Source organism: Tamandua tetradactyla, chromosome 9 (genome assembly GCF_023851605.1).
Source record: "Tamandua tetradactyla isolate mTamTet1 chromosome 9, mTamTet1.pri, whole genome shotgun sequence".
Classification (NCBI taxonomy): Eukaryota; Metazoa; Chordata; class Mammalia; order Pilosa; family Myrmecophagidae; genus Tamandua; species Tamandua tetradactyla.
This window is the reverse complement of record NC_135335.1, coordinates 40,210,295-40,232,996: the sequence shown is the minus strand read 5'-3', so window position 1 is coordinate 40,232,996 and position 22,702 is coordinate 40,210,295. Positions and strand designations below refer to the sequence as shown.

Here is a 22,702-nt window from a genome sequence, read left to right as displayed (position 1 = left end):
AGTCTAATAAAAGATCTCCAAAGCCTCTGGTAAAATCATATATACTCAATGCTGAGATAAAACCTATTATAGGCAAAAATCCTTCAAAATGCTAGCACTAAGCTTTTCCAAAATTTCTCCTGAGAAGTGGAAGATGTTCTCTTAAGTAATAACATTAGGAGAAGATAAGTGTTCAAATAGAGTTTTAAAATATGATTGGTGTACAGGAATACAAGAGTACAATATAGTAGTATACTATTTGTACCAGTGATGAAGCCATCTTGAAAAAGGCAGTTTTGCACAGCGGGAAGGAGACACAACTCAGGAGCCAAAGTGCACCAGTTCTTACAAAAAGGAAATAATTCAGAGAGATTCAATGATTTCCTTATACCATGTACCTACCAGAGAGCAAACTAAAAATTTTAATCCTCTGTCCTTTCTTAGACTTTACTACCTCTTCCTTCTTTCTTTATTACGACTCATATTTAATTTCCCTTTTTACTAAGCTGTTGAGCTATTCCCACTACTTGAAATGCTACAGAAACTACAGCAACAAATTTCCCAGTGTTTTCCCTGAAGGTCTGATTTGAGAAAGAGATCAGGGATCAGTTAGGCTGGGTTCAGCCCAAAAGCCATGAATCTTTGTCTTCTGCACAAGTACTTACACCAATGAACAATTTAACCATTTGATTTTCTGTACAACATGAGAAATCATAAAATATTAGGAGGCATTAAAAAAAAGTATCATAAGATTTAAAAAGTGCTATATCCTGATCTTAAAATTATGTTTTCATTTCATTTAGATTATCATAAATCTTAATGAAAAATTAAATAAAGTATTTCCTTATATATCTTTTAAAGAACTTTTCCAAAAATGTCTTATACATAGCTTAATTCAATAAGCATGCATCTTTCCATGGGCTTTTTTCGTATACATGAAGTAGAAACATTGACACCACAATCTCTACGTTTTAAAAAAAAGAAAAAGAATAACTCACCACACAACAAGTTGGACACTGAGTTTTATAGGACAAAAATTTTCTTATACACAGAGAACAGTCTGTAAAAACACAAATGCAACATAAGTTAATTATGCAATAGTACAGGAATCTGACATATCACTATTTACTATCACTATTATCAGTGATTCTTAACTGCACATTCTGAAAGACCTAGAATATTTCCAACATCTAAGGTATATCATTATAATCTTAAACTTTTAACATATCTACCATGTCCAAATTACACTTGCAAATGTAATTAAATAGTATTTTTAGGAAAAGGAAACATATAATAATCCCAAGTCCCAGGATATTACAACCTCACAGGAAACAGGCATCATTTTTTGTATCCTCCATTCATAAAATATAGGAAACACATATGTAAGATCTGTGCTGGGTATTGTGTAAACATAACAGATATCCCTACTGCCTAGCATTCTAAAACATAAACTTTGAAAGAAGATATATATACATGTTAAGAAGTAATAAATACCCAAGTTATCAAATTAGAGATCTTTACATCCTAACCCAGTAAAAAATGACGTCCATAGTTACACATTTAACAAGTACTTTTGCTGCAGCACTTAAGAAAAGAACAGTGTATTAGGAAAGGTTCTTGATCTCAAAGAGCTAACAAAATAGTAAGGGGAAAGATAAAATAGACAAGTGTAGGGCGGGCCGCGGTGGCTCAGCGGGCAAAGTGCTTGCCTGCTATGCCGGAGGACCTTGGTTCGATTCCCGGCCCCAGCCCATGTAACAAAACAAAACAAAATACAATAAAACAAGAAAATGTTTAAAGATGTTTCCCTTTCTTCTATCCTTCCTTCCTTCTCTCTGTCTTTCCTTCCCTTCCTCCCTCTTTAAAAAAAAAAAAAAAAAAAAAATAGACAAGTGTAGTACAATTCAGTGTAATCCATGCTAACAGGTCAAGCAGGAAATCTGCATAAACGAAATTCTCCACATTTAAGGCAGTACAAAATGCTCTCCTAGCCAAAGAAAAAACATATGTGAATGATCAGAATATCCCATTCCCCAATCTTAAAAGAATGGTACATTACTGGTAGTCCAAATTTGGCTTAGTTAGGGACCTCCTTAAAAAGGATTCAGTTTGGTTAAGGAGGGGGAAATACTATGATTTCAGTATATTTCAGGAAATAGTATTCATTTAGGAAATGAATAGTTCTTGCCAGCTTCAGTTAAGAACTCAGTGGGAGGAAACGAAAAGAACATGCTACAAGAAGGATAAAGCAGGCAACAGGTTAAATTCTTTGGGGAAACAGAAGAATGGGGGTGGGGTAGGAAAAGTTAGAACTTGAACTATCAATAAAAAAACATTAAAATACTGCTATGTAAGCAAAGAGACTGACAGATAAGATGACAAGGATAGGAAAACTTATCAAAAGTTGAAGGGAAGAAATCTGTCAACCATGATAATCTCCAAATATTCCTCATCTCAGAAGGGTTTTCTCTCTTCTTTCCTTTAGCAATAGGAATCAGTCTGAGTATGCTCAAGGAGGCACTGTCAGATGTTGAAAAAAATAATTAATATAAAACTGTAGCCAAACTGATAATTTCTCAGCCTAGATTAATATCCTAAATTTATTTCTTTGAAATTAACTTTAGATCATTAATAGTGTTTGAAAAATGTATGATTTAATTTTCAAGACACACACTTGGGTCATTCAACCTGGGTAAATGCATGGATCAAAGTGAAGAAAAATGAGCAGACTGACTGGTACTGGTGCTATTTGTATTTTATACTTACATAAATATTTTTATGGGTTCAGTTTGAGGATGGTTTTTTAAAAGACATATTCACTTGACTAAAGAGGAAATTAAAGATAAAAATAATGACATGACTTGCTCAATACATAACTGAACCCAAGTATCTCATTATAGAAATGAGAAAACTGAGGCTCAGTGAGAATGCATGTACAGGTTAAGTCACAGAATTAGTTTAACAGCAGACTCAGGAAAAGGAATCACGCTCGTGACTAGCAGCACTGCTCTCTTTATACTATAAAAGTCCTCTGAGAAATACTTTAGTCATTAAGTCACAAAGCTAATAGCTCCTCTGGATGACTAGGAAAGATTGCTGTTTGTTTTAATTTAGCTTCTCAGACCCTATCCCCAGTCATACTAATTCAATGGGTTTTAGTCAATAGATCACATCTATAATACATGATTCTGATTCAATTACAGTAACAACAATTGTTTTGTTTGGGGGGGGGGGCGGTGCATGGTCCAGGACTTGTACTTGAGTCTCCCTCATGGAAGGCGAGCATTCTACTACTGAACCACCTGTGCACCCGACAACTGTTTTTAAAAGCCAGTACAAGTTGTTACTACTAGACTGAACCACATGAAACTGTCATTTTTCATAAGTCAAAATATCTCTCTCTCTCTGCCAATTTGGCAGGTGAACTCCCTCCCCTCCCCTCTACATGGGATATGACTCCCAGTGGTGTAAATCTCCCTGGCAACATGGGACAGAGCTCCCGGGCTGAGGCAGGTCCCGGCATTATGGGATTGAGAAAGCATTCTTGACCAAAAGGGGGAAGAGAGAAATGAGACAAAATAAAGTTTCAGTGGCCCAGAGATTTCAAACAGTCAAGAGATTTTCCTGGACATTATTCATATGCATTACATAGATATCCCTTTTTAATTTATGGTGTATTGGAGTGGCTAGAGGGAAGTACCTGAAACTGTTGAACTGTGTTCCAGTAGCCTTGATTCTTGAAGATGATTGTATAATGATATAGCTTTTACAATGTGACTGTGTGATTGTGCAATCCTTGTGTCTGATGCTCCTTTTATGCAGCATATGGACAGATGAGTATAAAAATATGGATAAAAATAAATAAATAATAGGGGGGATAAGGGATAAAATAAATTGGGTAGTTTGAAATACTAGAGGTCAATGAGAGGAAGAGGTTAAGTGGTATAGGATGTACGAATTTTTTTTTTCCTTCTTATTTCTTTTTCAGGAGTGAAGCAAATGTTCTAAAAATGATCATGGTGATGAATACACAACTATGTGATGATACTGTGAGCCACTGAGTGTACACCATGTATAGCCTGTATGTGTGTGAAGATTTCTCAATAAAACATATTTTTTAAAAAAAAGACTATCACACTTGCCCACCAAAAAAAAAAAAAAAAGGTCAAATAATGGCAATTTCATATAGTTCTTCAATTCAATACTGTGCACTTAATCATTCTTTGTTCTAAGCACTTTACATGTGTTAACTCTTTGATTCTTACAGGAATTCTAAGGCTGGTACTAGCCCCATTTTATAAGTGCGGAACTAAAGCACAGAGGTTTGACAGTTTGCCCAAGATAACAGAGCTAATGGTTGGCAAAGGCAGAATTCAGCCCCAAGCACCAGAGCCAATGTTCTTATGAGATTAATTATTTAATTATTTTTAAAACTTCTAATTTATTTATAACATATTTTATATATTTATAAAACATACATAAACAGTATTTAATTGGTAGGATCATATGTACCAGAGAATGTGTAATGAGTACTGCACTGCTTTCTCTTCTGCATAATCCAGCATGTGTGTGTATTTGTTTTGAAGTTTTTTTGAAATATGGAGAACCAGACACCAGTCCTAAGTAGATCAATACCTCTGCTTAATTTCAGTTTCCTAGTCTATTAACAAATATGTACAATTGAGTTGTAGCCCAGCATAATATTATTCTGTAATGAGCAACTACAATATTCCATTCAAGGCACAGCAGTTGAAGAATGCTGAATCCAAATATCTAGGAGGCTTTATTTAAATCACTTGTGAAGTTTCGTTTTTCACCCAAGAGCCCAGTTATGAAAATGTGGTGTGAGAGTAGGGGGAGAAGAGAATGACAACAATGAAGTAAAGGGTAAATATTCAAGTCTTGGGACAACAGGCATCTCTAATCTCAAGCAAGATATAGGGATATGCTAGCTCTCAAACATCAAACGTGCCTAGCATCCTAATAGTTGAAAACAAAACTTAAACCAATCCTTTTCACATAAATCTTAAGGATTTCATGAGAAAATGAACCCTTTCAAAAATAATTCTGAGGTACCCAGCAGAAAGCAGAGAAGCCAGTCTACTCTTCTTTGAAAAGAATAGGAGATCCCGGAAAGTTGAGAAGACGATGCCTCTGCTTATTAGTTCTCATGGTAAGTGGCAAATCAAGTTATAAGAGGATAATTTCCCTCCAACCGAAGACCACTACTACAGGATTTTCAAAACTACAGCTCTTAATTTTTGTATATCCCTTCTGTATGAGTAGCTCTCTTCTTTCTATCTTATTTCACAGAGCTGCCTCATGAGAATACAAAAGAGCAAAACATTGATTATTTATCTAATAAAATCTAATTGCCTCTTAATTTAACAAAGGTCAACAGATATGACATTTCATATTTCACTTTTTAAAAAATGAAATTAAGTTGCTTTTTTACTCCTATTCCAGACTTGATCAATTTTGTGAGTCAAAATTCCATAAATGGAAAAAAAAAAAAAAGATCACCGGCCCACCTTTAAAATAGTGGCAATTTAACGATGTCTACAATCCAGTGATTTCAACCAGGAGCAAATCTTTTTAGCAACTTTCATTATCAAGTGAAAAAAAATTGTTCAGGTGCAAAGAAGACTGGCATCTTAACATATCAATCTATCAACAAGACCATTTCTCACATAACGGTGTTTTTTGTATAGAGTAATCCACTCCCTCTACCTCAAAAATACTCTTTAATAGCATAAATTTGGAACAATTTAATTGTTCCAAACATTCTACCAAATGCTCCAAACATTCTACCAAAGCATCCCACTCAAATCTTAACAGCTGATGAACTGCAACTATAAATATTCATTACTCATATAAAAAAAGCTAAGTAGAGAAAAATAGAATAAAATGAGTTAAAATGGTTAAATCCTGAAATATTTAAGGAGAGGCAAAAAGCTGAACTTTAAGTCACTAATTCTAATTAACCCACGGCAATAGCAGAACATGATAGATCTGCCCCCTCCAAGCTTAGGGGCAGAGCTATCCTTTCCATACACATGGGTGGGCCCAATCTCTTGACCTAAGATCTTTTCAGTCCAGACCTTTACTTCCATGGTTCTGCCCTTGAAGTCATTCTTCCTTCAATTCTTCCTTTTCCTGACCTTTTCAGGCCAGGCTGACAGTGGTTTTGCTCATAAAAATTTTGCAAAATTTCTTGGCTTTGCATGCAGTTTAAGTGGATTCAAACCATCAGAAAATAGAACTTTCCACAGATTCATCCAGGATAACTACATTTCCATATCTGACTTCCACCAGAAATGGCTGACCAGATCCATGTTCAGCCACACTCTCCTTAGCCAAGACTTATTCAATTAAACTCTCACAGGGAGCCCTGTCCTCTGGTGGCTTACTTCCTGAAAGCTCTATTGATTACCTGAATAAGCAATTTCTGACCATAGTCTCAGAGCACACCATATGGATAGGCTAAGAATTTCCCAAATTAAAATCGCTGGTTTCTTTGGTTTTAACAGTTCATGCTCAGTTTATCTCTTTCCTCTCTCATTTCATCATTAAGCTGGTTAAGAAACCAGGCTATAACTTTCACACTCAGCTTGGAAATCTGCTTAACTAAATATCCAAGTTCATTGCTTTTAAGTCCTGCCTTCCATCCAACACCATAATTCAATTTCGCCAAGTTCTCTGCCACTTTATAACAAGGATCATCTTTGTTTCAATCCCCAAAAACACATTCATGCTTTTTTGTGGTTTTTTTTGCATGGGCAGGCACCAGGAATCGAATCTGGATCTCCGATATGGCAGGCAAGGACTCTGTCTGCTGAGCCACTGTGGCCCACCTTCATCATTTGCTTTTAAGACTTCACCAAAAGTCCTTCAACATCCATGTTTCTACCAACATTCCGTTCATGACAAACTGTATTCTCTAAGATAATACAAACTTTCTCTAATGTCCTCGCTAATTGTTGATCCCTCACAATTCTTCCAGCCTTTACCTATTAACCAATTCCAAAGCCATGGCCACATTTTCAAGTATCTGTAATAGTAGACCCCCACTTCTGGTACCAAAAATTGTTTTTATTTCCTAGCTGCCAAAACGAATACTACACAATGGGTTGGCTTAAATAATGGAAATCTATTGGCTCATGGTTTTGAGGCTAGAAGCCCAACACTGAAGCGTTAGCAAGGCACAATATTTTCTCCCCAAAGACATTATAGGGCTGCTGTGCTGGTTTGAAAGGATTATGTGCCCTAGAAAAGCCACGTTTTAATTCCAATCCATTCTGTAAAGGCAGCTTTTTCTTTTCATCCTTATTCAGTACTACAGGCTGGAAACTTGAATAGGTTATATCTATAGAAATGTGACCCACCTAATTGTGGGTTTTAACCTTTCATTAGGCGTGCCTCCACCCATTTCAGGTGGGCCTTAGTTTCTTGGAATCCTTTAAAAGAGGAAGCATTTTGGAGAGAGACAGAGCCACAGGGAGCCATGAGACCCACAAGAGCCCATGCAGCTAGAGATCTTTAGAGATAAAGAAGGAAAACACCACTGGGGGAGCTTCATGAAACAAGAAGCCTGAAGAAAAAGCTAGCAGATGTCACCATGTTTGCCTGTGCCCTTTTAGCTGAGAGAGAAACCCTAAACTTGATCAGCCTTTCTTAAGTGAAGGTAACCTCTTGTTGGCACCTTAATTCGGTTATTTTTATAGGCTTGCCTTAATTTGGACATTTCCACGGCCTTAGAACTGTAAATTAGCAAATTATTAAATTTCCCTTTTTAAAAGTCATTCTGTTTCTCGTATATTGCATTATGGCAGTGAGCAGACTAGAATAGCTGCCATCCAGTGATTCTTGGCCCTTGGCTGTTCAATCATATGGCAATGCACATGGTGTCTTCTTCTTCCTCTTCCAGGATCTGTTGAATTCTAGCTACTGGCTGTTCCACGTGGCTTTTCTCTCTCTCTGTACCTCTATACAGGTACAGAGGTATTTCTCTCTGTGACCTCTATAAAGCCTCCACTAATAGGACTGAGACCTCTTCTAATTCAGCTGGGCCACAGCTTAACTGAAGTAACCTCATCAAAAGATCCTACTTACAACGAGTTCACACCTACAGGAAAGGATTAAGATGGAGAACATGTTTGTGTAGGGTATATTACTCCAAGCCACCACACTAAGGATGAAAAGGACTTATACATGGAAAAACTATAAAACATTGCTAAAATAAATCAAAGAAGACCAAAATAAATGGGAGGACAGTCCATGCTCATGGATCAGAAGACCAAATATTGTTAAAATATCAACTCTACCCAAAATAATTTAAAGATTCAAGCAAACCCAATAAAAATTCTAACAGCCTTCTCTGCAGAAATGCAAAAGCCAATCATCAAATTTATATGAAGAGTAAGGGGCCTCAAATAGCCAAAACCATCTTTAAGAAGAACAAAGTTGGACAGCTTGCACTATCCAATTTTAATACTTATTACAAAGCTGCAGTAATCAAAAGAGTTTGGCACTGGCACAAAGACAGAAAGCCAGACCAATGGAATCATATTGCAAGTTCAGAAATCAACCCTGACATCTATGACCAGCTGATTTTTTTAAAGATTTTAAATACTTCATTCTTTAATATAATTACATTAATTTTTTCACCATATAGCTGTGAGTTTGTTATCACTACCATTTTTTTCTTTTTGTGAAAAATAACGTATATACAAAAAAGCAATAAATTTCAAAGCACATGCAACAATTAATTATGAAACAGATTCCAGAGTTTGATATGGGTTACAATTCCACAATTTTAGGATTTTACTTCTAGCTGCTCTAAGATATTAAAGACTAAAAGAAATATCAATATAATGATTCAGCAATCATACTCATTTGTTAAACCCTACCTTCTCTGTATAACTCCACCATCAACTTTGACCTATCTCCCACTCTTCAGGGGTATTTGGGCTATGCCCCATTCTAACTTTATCACATTGGAAAAGACTGTAGATAACATGGAATAGGGGGATGGCACTAGTTGATGTAACTAGGTAACTTCTAGAAAGTTACCCTAGTGCATGGAACCTTTGAAGAACTTATATAACACTCTAGGTGTTCTTTAGGATTGGCAGGAATAGTTTTGGTTGGGGTTTGGCAAGTTATGATAGGTAGCAATGTCTAACTGAAGCTTGCACAAGACTGACCTCTAGAGTTGTCTCTCGACTCTATTTGAACTCTCTCAGCCACTGATATCTTATTTGTTTTACTTCTTTTCCCCCTTCTGGTAAGGACAGCATTGTTGATCCCATGGTGCCAGAGCCAGGCTCATCCCTGGTAATAATATCCCATGCCGCCAGGGAGACTTTCTCCCTTGGATGTCATGTCCTATGTAGGCGGCAAGGCAATGATTTCATTTGCAGAATTGACCAACTGATTTTTGACAAGGGTGCCAAGCGTACTTAATGGGGAAAGAATAGTATCTTCAACAAATGGTGCAGGAAAAACTGGATAACAGTGGAACTAAAATGTAAATTAATAAGGTCATAGGCTATAAGGTCAACATGAAAAACTATATTTCTATGTGCAAGGTCTATTCATTGAAAACTTAAAAACATAATTGAGAAAAACTCAAGAAAACCTACATTGGGGAATTTATACCATGTACCAGGTTCATAGATTGGAAGATTCAATATTATTAGGTGTCAATTCTCCCCAAATATATTTATAGATCCAATGCAATTCCAGTGAAAATCCCAGCAGACTTTTTTTAGAAATTGCAAGCTGATTCTAAAATTTATATTGCAATGCATATAAAATATAAAGATCTGAAAATAACCAAAATAATTTTTATAAAAGAAAAACTAAAATTGGAAGATGTATAATAACTGACTTCAAGACTCACTACAAAGAAACAGTAATTAAAACAGTGCATTATTGGTACAAGGATAGACACAGAGATCAACAGAACAGAGTTTGGAAATAAATTCACTCCTGGTCGCCTAGGACCAGGAGTGGAATGGAATTGACTGAGTTGGGGGATAAGAGAATTTTTCCGGGTACTAGGAATGTCCATTATCAATTGTAGTGGTTACATGGTACAAATATTTATCCAAATTAATTGAAGTGTATACTTAAAATGGATGTATTTCATTGAATGTAAATTATACCACAATAAAGTTGATTTTAAAACATATTTAGAATGAGGCCTTATAATTCTCTATAGCTTAACATAATAAGCAGGATACATCACAGTCTATGGTAGGCTGATAATTAAAAAGTATTAGTAGAGTCCCCTGAGGATCTGAAGAGGGAAATATATGTATATATAAATACATGTATAAATGGGACAATTAAACTCTTCCATCAGGAAAACCCTGGGTACTCTCTCAACCATTGGGGACTCCCAAGAAAATAAGCCAAGCCTTGGATTTTGAGGTTTGCCCTTATGAAACTTATTTCTGTAGGGGAGAAGTTTAGACTGCCTGTAACAAGGCCTAAGAGTTGCTTCCAGGAAATATCTTTGTTGCTCAGGTGTGGTCTCTCTCTCTCTCTCTCTGTAAGCTCAATTCTGCAAGGAAAATCACTGCCCTCCACCTAGGTGGTACAAGCCATTCAGGTGTGAAAATCTCCCTGACAATGTAAAGTATGACTCCCCGGGGTGTTGACTCCCTTAGGATAAACAACACCTTCCTGGCCAAAAGGGGGAAAGAAGTATAATAAAATAAGGCATCAGTGGCCAAGAGAGATCAAATGGAGTCAAGAGGCTATTCTGGAGGCTGTTCTTATGCAAGCTTCAGTTAGATAGTGCTAATTACCACGCTCTGCTAAACCCCAATCAACATCACTCCTGCTGACTCTTAAGAACACCCAGGGCTTGAACTGAGACTCTATAAAGGTTTCATGCACTAGGTTTGCCTTCCTGGAACACATAATTCACAGAGAGCTCCTAGGTCAGATAAATTCTGAAACTCAGAGGGACCAGCCTCTACAGGATTATCAATTAATTACATCCCCCTACCCTTTAGTATGGACAACCCCTCTCAACATGGAAAAGACAGAACAAGCATTGCTGAATGATTCCCACAGACTGGAAGAAGGATTAAAAGAGAAGGAGGAGGTATAACAGAAAAAAATGGGATTTAACAAATGAATATGGTTGCTAAATCACTACATTAATATTCCTTCTAGTCTCCAGTGTTTTGGAGCAATCAGGAGGAAAAATCTGAGATGATGAATGATGGCCCATTCATCTGTTGTGTTGAAGTGTGCTTCGAAAATTATTGCTTTTTTTTCCTTTGCTCCTTTATATATAATAAATTCTCACAATCATCCCCTAAAGTACTAATGATTCTCTGGACTTTAACATTTGAAGAAATGTTGAACAACTGACAAATTCATCAAACTAGTAAGTATCAGATAAACATATCTCTAAAGCCCATGTTGCTACCACTGCCATCCTCTCATTACTTCTTTTCTATAGAAACTTTTAACCAAAACAGCTTATATCCACTAAAAACAGCTTGTTAAGCCTGATTTTGATTTTTAACTTCAAGATAAAGAAATTTAAAAATACAAGACAAGAAAGTTCATGAACTCTGATAATCCATAACTGAATGGTCAGCTCCTAATCAGTGATAAGCTGACCTCTATGCACTAAACATCTCAAGCTAGAGTATATAAGATGTTGTTTATACACCAGCCTCATAAAGAGAATTACAAGCAAATTCCAATATATGAATCTTTCCCTTACCACACAGCAAGATAAATGATAAAACCATCTGTAATACTCTTCGGTGGTAGAATTCTCCCACTAGAGAAACTGTTTTTGTTACAGAGATTTTTAAACCCTGCAACTCTCCACCAAGGAATGCTTGGTAGAACCGCCTGTTACTCTGTTAAAAACAAAAATTCGGAAACTTAACATTTAAAAGTGTTTAGCAAATATAGACCAAATATCATGACCAAAATCTTTACTGCCTAAAATGATGCAAAAAGCATAAAAGTATCCAAGAGGGAAGTGGTAGAAAAGACAGAAGCTTTGTGAAAACTTCAATATTTAAGAGGGAAGTAGTAGAAAAGACAGGAGCCTTGTGGAAACTTCAAGAGCTAAACATCAGAAATAAATCTGTATTTATCTTAGGTGTTAACACTACCTTATGTAAAAATCACACTTTCCCTAACTCACAACATAATACATACTTACAGTTATGTGAACATTGAGGAATCATCATTGCAATGTTGAAATATTCAAAGCAAATTCCACATCGTAGCAAATCATCGATTGTCTGAAATTCAAAATACATGTATACATATTAGAAATATGCCAAAACTTAACATCTGTATGGTAGACCAAATTATAGACCCCAGAAAAAAACATGTTCTTAATCTCAATCCCATACCTGTGGGTGTGAACCCACTGTAAATAAAACCATTTGCAGATATTATTTTTAATTAAAATGTGGCCAAGTCAATCAGGATGAGGTGTTATCCTATTATTGGGGAGATTATAAAAAGAGCTACCCAGAGAAGAGGGAAACAGGAAATCAGTGGGAACCTAGAAGAGAAAGAAAAGCACGTTGCCATGTGATGAGAAGCAGAGATGCAAGCCAAGGAACTCAAGGACTGCCAGCCAGCCAGAACACTACGTACTGACTCCAGGAGGAAGGAAACCTAGCCTCTGAAGCTGTGAGCCAATAAACCTGTTGTTTAAGCCAACTCTCTGCATGGTTTAGCCATAGCGGCTGGGAAACTAAGACAGTCTGCCATACAACTTTCTCCATCCACTGAAATATTATTTAGAAATACTTTTTTTGCCAAGCATACAAACCTAAAAGCTAATTCCAGATAAACTGCAGGGGATCTTGACAAATAGAGAAAAACCTCACCCATCAGATTCTCACACATTCAAATCTCAGGTTATTCAAACTGTTTTAGACAAATACAGTAGGCATTACACAGATTCCTGCGCCACACTGCCATCTCTTCACAAAATGACTACTCTGTTCCCACTCTACTTGGCATGCGCTTCCAGCTCTTAGTCCAGGCCTCCTCTCCTATGCTATCCCGTGGCCTATAGTCACTTTTGGAGGCAGGATTCCAACTGCTACAGTCACCACACAGGTTAGGATCAAAGCAGAGAATATTAAAGCCAAACATTAGAAATTATCTAGTTAAAACTCTTACTTCGGGTGGTGCAATGGTGGCTCAGTGGGTGAGCTCTCACCTGCCATGACAGAGACCCTGGTTCGATTCCCAGAGCTTGCCCATGCGAAAAAAAAAAAAAAAAAAAACAACCCTTACTGCAAAACTGAAAAAACTTGTATTCAGAGTAGGCATACAACACTGGGCATTCAAGCCAGGACTGAAATTCATGTCCCTACCTGCAGTCCAGTGCTTGATGCACAGTAGAATATGGTAGAGCCAAATGAGGAAGCAGCGGAAATAGGTGGGGCCAATGACAGCAGAGGGACGTGAAGAAATGGACAATGTGGAAAGTCAGATGCTTATCAACCTAGAATGTAATCCAAACTGGAAAGGATCTATGCTAGCAATTTAACATCTTATTAAAGTAAAACAGCTTAGTCCATGCAATAGCATACTGAGCAGATATTTTAAAAAGAAAAATAAAGGGAAGACACTTCCTGTGTACTTACATGCAAAGACCACCAAGACATTGCTAAATGAAAACAATAAGTAAGGTACAGACATCACACTTGGTATTAGTACCTTTTGTTTAAAAAGGGGGCAGAGGAATAAGAATGCATTCTATTTTTATTTTGTATCTATAAAAAGAAATTCTTAAAAAAAAACATGAAAGAAATAATGGTGGGGGAGTGGGAACTAGACATGAGTGAGAGGAAGACTTTTACTTTTACTTTTTATTTTATATATTTTTTGAATCATGTAAGTGTACTACTTAAGATTTTAAAAAGATAAACAAAAGCACCCTGATACTAATAATCTAAATGATGAAACACTAGATATCCATTTAAAAAATCATGCTTTCAAAGAATAATTATTGCCATATGAAAATGTTCACACTTTAATGGAAACAAACAAAAGCAGAGAAAAAAATTGACCACAATAATGCAAAATAATAATACTGTCATTTATCTCTATAAATGAAGTTTGTTGTTTCAGTTTCCTAGTATTACAGATGAACTAATAAGTGGTTGGATAAAGCCCAAGGAACTGGCTCCAAAGTGATTCATAATTTTAAATGCACATTGGTGCATCTGTGTACATAAGCACACACAAGAAAAACTGAAGGGAAGTAAGACAAAACATTTAACAGTGGTTATCTCTGGATGGTGGGATTATGAGTAAATTCCATTTTCTTCTTTACCTTTCTCTGAATTTTAAATTTTTTCTACTAAGTACACATGTTACATTGATAATCTGTCAATAACAGTAAATTTTTCTTACAGTAAAATCAGAGAAATAAACATAAAAATGCCTAAATCTTCCATTCTTATGCATGCCAAGCTGCCACAGACGCAAAAAGCTAGAGGCTTACTGCTCTTCATATTAAGAGTAGAGGCAGGACCAGAAGAAAGAGTCCAGCATCTAGTCTGTGAATCTTTATTCTACATGACCATCCTCTTCTGGAGGACCGGTTCTGACAGAACTGCCAAACAAGATGTGTAGACGGTGACAACACATCAGAGGAGCTGTGGTATTTTTGTACAAATGTCCAATCATGCCACTTCTAGACAGGAGCATGTATATCATATGTGCTGCAAGAAAAAAAAAGCCTAAACAGAGAGTGGTCAGTGGATGTCCCAGGATTTCTTTAGCTTAGAGAAAGAAGAAAGAGAAAGTAGGAATCAGGTGAAAATGACTTAATAATTCAAGCAAAAAGGTTCTTAAGTTTGGGGGGGAGGATCGCAGATTCCTTTGAAAATTATGGACTCTCTCCTAGGAAAGAAATATATCTATGCACAAGAATTTTAGAAGTATTTCCAGATATCAAATTCTTTTCACAGATTCCAGGTTAGGTTAGGAATCATGGGTTCAGAGTCAGATTTCTATTTAATATAAGAAAGAACTTCAAACGATCAGGGCTGCCTCTGGGAGCAACTAGTTTTTTGCCCCTGGAGGAGTTCAAGCAAAAATCAGATGAGAAATTGGCAGATACATTATAATAGGAATTAAAATACTGGAGGGGACTGGCTTAAGATTCCATGATTCTAATGAGAGCTAAATTTGAGCTCAGTCAAGCCCATAATTGAACACTCTGCTGCTAAACTCTATATTCTTGCTGTGAAAAGCCAGAGAAGACAAGAAACCTACCTGTAAAGAATAATGTGGAGTTGTGAGAAAGCATAAAATATGTTCAAATCTACAAAGCAGGTAGAGTTACAGGTTACAGAACGCTCACTTCTCTAATTCAATCTTTACAACAAATAAAAGGGGGAAAGAAGGAAAGACATAGAACACACGTTAAGCACTCATAATAATAATAAAGATATATTAACTGAATGCTTAGCACAAGTACATACTAGACACCTTCGAGCAGTCAACAAATAACTGTTGAGCACCCACCATGGGCCAGGCACTGTGTTAAAAGTACAGTGAACAAACTAGATAGGATCCTTACCCACATTTCTCAACTCTTTTAATGGCTATTTTTGTCTCCAGTTTATACTTGAAGAAACTGAGGCTCAGAGAGGTTAAATAACTCAAGCTCACCTAGTTAATAATATAAGGGAGAGTCCAGATTTAACCAGACAATTGGAACTCAAAATCTATGCCCTTCTCCAGTGGATCTTGGTGCTAAGGCCACTACAACTTCAAAACAACTTTCCTAGATCCTTCCACAACATCAGGTCTTCACCATCTGTACAGTGATGATATCTCAAGTCCCCAGACACTGCAAATGTTTCTGCTGACAGCAGGAAGAACACAACTTTTTACTTACTTTAGCCTTTCCCAAGTCCCTTCACTTGACCCTCAAAGTCAGCTTCACCAGTCAGTGGGGGAGACACCATAATTTCCATAATATAAATGAGAAAATTAATGAACAGGAGCAAAAAGATGGTCTTTCCTAGAGATATAACCATAGAACAACTAAAAAAGGAAATGCAACCAACGAAATAAAAGTGATTTGTTAAAGGCTGGAGCTGAGCCTGAGTCCTGATCTCTTTAAAACAGAAGAAAGATGAACAATTGTTAGATAGGAGTTAGGAGACGTTAGAACAAACCAGCACTAAGCCTCCTGAGAATTATCAGAAGAAATCAGAGTGCAAAGGAGACTACCTGCTTCGCCAGTGATTAAATATATGCTATTTGGTGTAGTGCCCATTGAAAAGCATGCCCGGTGTCACTCTGGGAATTCTCAATTAACGTATTGCTAGCTCTTAAATAGTGCTTGGCACAGAGTAAGCCCTCAAAAAGCGTAAGCTGTCACTGTCATCGCCACTGTTCAGAGTATCTTACTCGATGTTACTGTTACTGTTGAGGAAGAACCGCAAAATACCCAGTTCCATACGACGGCCGACCTCAGTTCACCGTAAGGAACCGAGGCCTTTCCCCGCCGCTTCTCAGTAGAAACTGGGGCCTTAGGGTTCGCGGGCAATAAGAGGCGGGCAGGGCGGGGAACCCAAGCGGGGCTTGCCGCCTCCTCCTTTCCCCTCAAGGCGGACCCGGCCTCCTGCTGACCCCCGGGCGCTTCCTCCCTCTCCGAGCATCTACCTTCATAACTGCCAGGCCCGAAGGCCACCGGGGCTCGGCCAAGCTGTCCATGGTAGCTCCAGAGGAGTGTGGGGGCCAGCCGCCCAAGGGCCTCCGGCGATGCACTACCGCTCGAAATTCCCCGCGCTACTGCGCTACGTCATCAGCCTGCGACACGCCTGAGGGGTGCGCGGAGCCTGCCGGGAGTTGTAGTACGTGGGCGGAGGGCAGTTCAAGGTACTCGCACTGCGCATGCGCCAGGCTCATTTGGTAGCTTATGATAGAAAAAGGTGAGTCGTTTAAAAGCACAGAATCCGGTTCTTGCTTCTTATCTTGGGCTGTGCCGGTCCCGCCCGCCTTCCTGCGCGCCTCGTCACCATGCCTCGGAAAATTGAGGAAATCAAGGACTTCCTGCTCACAGCCAGGCGAAAAGATGCCAAATCTGTCAAGATCAAGAAAAATAAGGATAATGTGAAATTTAAAGTTCGATGCAGCAGGTACCCTTATACCTTGGTCATCACAGACAAAGAGAAGGCAGAGAAACTGAAGCAATCCCTGCCCCCAGGTTTGGCGGTGAAGGAGTTGAAATGAACGAGACATGCTGATTTGAACTGTATTAAAATTTTTAAAATTCAAAAAAAAAAAAAGCACAGAGTCCCAGAGCCTTGATAAATGAATGTCCATTGAACGCTGGGAAAGGGCTTCTAGAAACCGTAATAAGCCAAATCCAAGCCTTCCCAAATCTTTCAAGGGCTAAGCTCATCCCTCTTGCTTCGGGTCGTTCTCCGTGATAGCTATGAGAATCTATGTCTGCTCAGGGGTTTTCATATCCATTATTTCTTTTCACCGCTATCACAGCACTGGAAGGTCGTGTTATCATTATCAGTTCACACAAGACAGAGCTACAGTTCAAAAGAACAACGGAAGTTTCCTTGAGTCACACACAGATTTGGGATGACGACTCCAAATCTGACCTCTGAACTTTGAAGGTGGGGCTCGCTCTTCCATTCAAATCAAAATTTTGATTTAGAAGTTCTTCCTTCTCTTAAAAGATAACCCTACTAAAAGTTGGCATATAGCCCTCCAGATATCTCCTATGCAGGTACAAACATTGATACTCTCCCTAACAAATGTTAGATTAAAAGCATAACTCTGTTAACTTGTTTACTTCATCATGCATCTTGCGATTTCTCCATGTTAGTACATATAGATTTGCCTCATTCTTTTTAATGGTTGCATAGTCCATAATATCAACGCACCAAAATTTACCTAACTACTCTTATATTGAGGGACATTTAGGTTGTTTCCAGTTTTTCACTGCTACAAAGAACTGCAATGAATGCATTCCTCTATATAATCTTGGCACACTTGGGGAAAGCTATCTGGGGGATGGTTTTCTAAAAATAGAACTAGTAGAACAATTGTGTGTTCTTTTAAAATTGTGATAGCTACTGCTAAATGATTGTCCAAAAAGACTACACTAATATATTTACACTCTCATAATAGTGTTTGAGAGCACCTTTATCCAAATGCAAAGCCCTGACCAGCTCACCAACTTAGCATCATCAGCGTGCTCAGCTCTGCCTTCATACACTACCTTAGTTAGGCCTCCGTTGCGTCATGCCTGGAGGATAGCAAATCAGCACAGACACATCGTTCAGGGCCGAGCTAAGGACAAGACTCTGCAGCTTGCCACTGTCACCTCATGTGGTCCATGCATTCCTTCTTTCAACAAATACATTTTAAGAGCTTACCATGGCCAGACTCTACTACTTTCCTGTGGAGTAGGCAGAGGTGAGGTTGTTATTGCCATTTTACAGTCCAGAATATAGAGGCTCAAAAGGATAAACCTTGGCTTCACTCCTTTGGGCTTTCTTCATAAGGAACCTATACTCCAGTGAGTTTTTAACAGCCTACCTCCAAATGTTCATGGGGCAATGATAATGTCATCAGCAGCATTTGGACAAAAGACTTTAACATGCATTACAATAAAGTTGACATTATTAGGCCCTGTAGGCAAGAAGCTATTTTAAGTGTTTTTAAATATACTGACATTTAAGACTCTCTCCAACAAAATGAGGAAATGGAGGTAACCAGGACACCCTTCTGGGGAGTGGAAGAGGAGAGATTTGAACCCAGGCAGTCTGACGTGGGGGTTCACATTAACCATTACAAAAATATTCTCATAAGGACTTCTTCATGAGGATTATTTCCATATTATAGACCTAGGAACTGAGTCTCAGAGAGGCAAAGGGAATCATTCAAGATCACACAGCTTCGTCAGTGGCAGAGCCCAGCCTTGAACCTAGCTCTTTTAATCTCAAACCAGAATGGACACTTGATTGAAGAATAACTGAGTAGACAGGGCTGCAGGGCAGGACTGAGCCTGGGGATCCCAAGACCTTGGACCTCCTGGGGCTCCAACAGGAAGGAACCTGGAGGGGGCAGGGGATGAGGAGGTGTGGCAGTGAATTTGTCTCAGCCAATCGGAAAAGAGCATGCAAATGAACTCTAGGCTGCGTGGAAAGATGTTGGCTGGTTTGGGATACAGCGGGTAGTGGGGTGGGTTTGGAGAGAGAAGTTGCAGAAGGTGAGAGAGGGAGAGAGAAGAGAGAGAAGAGATGGGAAAAGGTAGGAGGACAGGTGAGAGGGAAGGATAGAAAAGGATAGAAGAAGGCAAGAAAGGCGAGAGAGAGAGAGAGAGAGAGAGAGAGAGAGAGAGAGAGAGAGAGAGAAAGAAAGAACAGGTAAGGAGGAAGACATGCACTCTTTCCATCGAGCCATGAAAACCGATTTGGAAGCATGCGTCACTTGGTGGTAATGATTTCCAAAGCCATCTTCCCTGCTCTGACTTCCAAAGAGCCTCCAGAACTGTGCCTGGTGTCATTCATCTGAGCATTCCTGCCACGGCTGCTTGGACAGTCGGAATGAATGAACGATTCACCAGATATGCCCACAGTCCCATAAATCTTTTCCTCCCAGACTGAGCCACTGTCTTCCTGCCCTCTTCAGCTGCCCCAGAGTGATAGATAGATAACCCTCTCCACCGGAGAAGGAATAAGAAGGTTCTGAAAGACTTCTTTGAGCTCAGCACAAGGCACTTGTCTTAACCTCTCCTCACTGGGCAATTATCCACTCCCGGGATCCATTCTCCTGTAACAAGCTTCTGTTTCCACAGACTTTCTTTTTCAGTTAGAACAATAAAGAGGTTGCACTTACTTATTCAGGAGTTAGAAACAAAATGTTCCGTATATATAAAAAAAAAAAGCAGGTGAGTGCTCAGTGGAATCTCCCATGGAACTTAGCACACAGTGAGCATCAGGGATAGGGCTGCCAGGTAAAATACATAACACCCAGGTAAATTACAATTCCTGATAAGCAACCAGATCATTTTTTTTCTAGTATAAGAATGTCCCAAATAATTCGTGGGATTAATATTTGTATATTTTTTAAAATCTCCCAGGGTGAACGGGTAGTTCAGTGGTTAGAATACCCACCTTCCATGCGGGAGACCCGGGTTTGATTTCCGAACCATGCACTCTTCCCCCCAAAAAAAGGCTAAAAAAAAATATCTCCTTGTATTTTTATTTGCTCAGTCTGGCAACCCTAATCAGGGAAGCACTCTCCTGGATGAGTGTGGGGTCTGGCCTGATTGCACCTTGGCAGGTTCCATCCTCTTAGTGCCTTTCCAAGCTCTCTCTTCATCACCCTTCCTTCCGCCCTCCATTCCCACTTCTCCTACGACACTGTTCTCATTCTCATTGTGGAATGGGGGTGCTATTGAAGGAGCTCAGGGAACCCTATCTTTCCCTCTCTCCCTCCATTTATCTTAGCAAATGTTTGTTGAGCTACTACACATCCTGTGCCAGATATAAGCAAGTATGTAGGAAAGTGAATAAATAAGATAATTTCATAAAACAACAAGTGATGTAAAGCAATGAAAGAGGAGGATGTACTTTAAATCGAATAACCAAGGAAGTACTCTCCGAGGAGGTGACATTTGTACTGAAACCGAACAGATAAGACAGAGGCAGCCACTCAAAGACCTGAGGGTGGGGAGTTCTAAGCCTTGGTTAAGGGTTTAGATTTTAATCCGTGTTAACTTGGGCAAGTTATTGAACCTCTCTGTGCCTCAATTTTCTCATGTGTAATATGGGGGAGAATATTATTTGCCCCATAAGCATGTTGTGAGAATTAGATGAATGATTACAGGTAAAGTGCTAGAATAATAGTTCCTGGTACCTCAAAACCACTGTGTGAGCTGTCATTATTTTCATGTTGCTGAAAGTGTAGAGGGAATCCTTTGCAATGTTTTAGGTAAGAGAGTGATGTGATCTGATTTCTATTTTCAGAAAATCCCTCTGGCTTCTGTATGGGGAAAGGCTTTCGAGGGGGGAAAGAATAGAAATCCTGACCAGGGAGAGGTAAGGAGGTCAGGAATACCCTGGCTCCATGCTTACTCTGTGTCCCAAAGAAAGGCCTGCCTTGTCACCATGATCCGGCCCCTCTCTTCATTCCTCCTAGACAAGGACCCTGCCTTGCTCTCACTTGTCCCTTCCACCTCGGAGTCCTGGCCCCAGGGCCAGCTAGACCTAACCTATTTATTTCAACAAATTGTGCCCACTGCCTGCACCAGCTCCTGTTAATACCACCACCTCTGGGTGTTTCTCCCTGAGACCAGCTAACTGCCTGTCACTATAGTCTCTTCCGGGGAGTGGCCCCATCCCCTCCTACTGACCTTTTCAACAGGTGTTTATTGAGAACCTACTGCATGTCCTGGCAGGAGTGACAAGTAGTAAATGAAACAACCAGCCCAAGCGAAGGTCTATAGATGGGAGCTGCTTTGAGATCAGAAAGAAAGATGTTTTTAAAGAAGGAAGCTGTATGAATCAGGACTCTTTTGATTCTAAGTATTGTGTTGGAAGGCCATCTCCAAATGGCCTAAGCAAGAAAGGGAATGCATTAGCTCATGCAACTGAAAAGTCCAAAACTAGGGATTTAGGTGTGGCTTGATCCAGATGTCATCAAACTGGTCTCTCTCCACCCTCTCAAGTTCTCTTTCTTAATCACTTATATCTGCTTTCCTCAATATTGGCTTAATGCTCTGGCGGCTCTCCCCATGTGGTGGCAAACATGGCCCCCAGAAGCTCCAACTCTGTTTTCTATTGGCATAGCTGCCTCAGCAGAGAGAAAGCACCTTGTTCCCAATGGTCCCAGCAAAGTTACCAGGGCTGAGTCTTATTGGCCAGAAATGGGTTACATGCCCATCGCTGAACCAATTGCTGTGCCCCCAGATTGACTTTGGGGTAAGGGTAGATCCCTCAAATCAACACTAGGGTGCCGTATACCGAAAAGTGGGGAATGGATGCCTATAAGAGTGTAGATTGCAAAAATGGGCATACATTCTTCCCCTCCCTAAATCTACACTTTCTTATGATGTGACTCCTTCCATCCAGAGGTGGATCTATTTCTCCACACCTTGAAGCTGGGCTTAGTTGGGTATTTTGCTTTGGTCAATGGAGCATTAACAAAGGTGATGCCAGCAGTGGCTTGAAAACTGCTTGCATACCGGGGCTTTCTGTTTCTCTTACTGCTCTTGGGAATCCTGTAATGCCACCATACATGTAAGTCCTAGCCTTCTTCTTGGATACTGAGAGACATGTGGCCAAGTCATCCCTGTTACCCCAGCTGACTCTAAGAGGTCTACAAAATGTGTGAGTGAGGACACCTAGATTATCCAGCCCCAGCCAAGTCACCTGCTTACTGGAGAGATCAGCTCAGCTAGTCCCTGACCAGAAGAACTGCCCAATGTACCCAAAGAATTGTGGTAAATAATAAATATTTATTAGTCTAAGCTACTAAGTTTAGGGGATGTTTGTTACACAGCATTAACTAACTGATACAGTGGACAAAGACTATAGTGGTTGTCTACAGATGCTACTTGTAATCTTCTGCCTGCCTGGAGCCTGGCCTGGGCTAGTGCTTCTGTCCCAGTGGTCTCTCCTCTCCCCTCATAGTAAATTCCCAGCAGTCCTCTCCTGCTCTCCTT

At 39.2% G+C, this 22,702-nt stretch overlaps 1 protein-coding gene and 1 pseudogene across 4 annotated transcripts in view; one reads left to right on the top strand and one right to left on the bottom strand.

Annotated features, from left to right (window-relative positions):
- Nucleotides 1-16,804, bottom strand: part of RAD18 (RAD18 E3 ubiquitin protein ligase) — a 137,235-nt gene extending 120,431 nt beyond the window's left edge. For all 4 annotated transcript variants that reach the window (XR_013157798.1, XR_013157799.1, XR_013157800.1 and 1 more), the window contains exons 1-3: nt 16,675-16,804; nt 12,185-12,266; nt 978-1,039 (exon numbers count right to left, since the gene is read on the bottom strand). Coding sequence is in view for 1 of the 4 variants with exons in the window: in XM_077116677.1 (XP_076972792.1) it covers nt 978-1,039; nt 12,185-12,266; nt 16,675-16,725 (195 nt within the window). In the remaining 3 variants the exon portion in view is untranslated. The remainder of the gene's footprint in view (nt 1-977; nt 1,040-12,184; nt 12,267-16,674) is intronic.
- Nucleotides 16,805-16,953: 149 nt separating this feature from the next.
- LOC143646063 (large ribosomal subunit protein eL38 pseudogene) lies at nt 16,954-17,300 on the top strand (annotated as a pseudogene).
- Nucleotides 17,301-22,702: the final 5,402 nt, after the last annotated feature.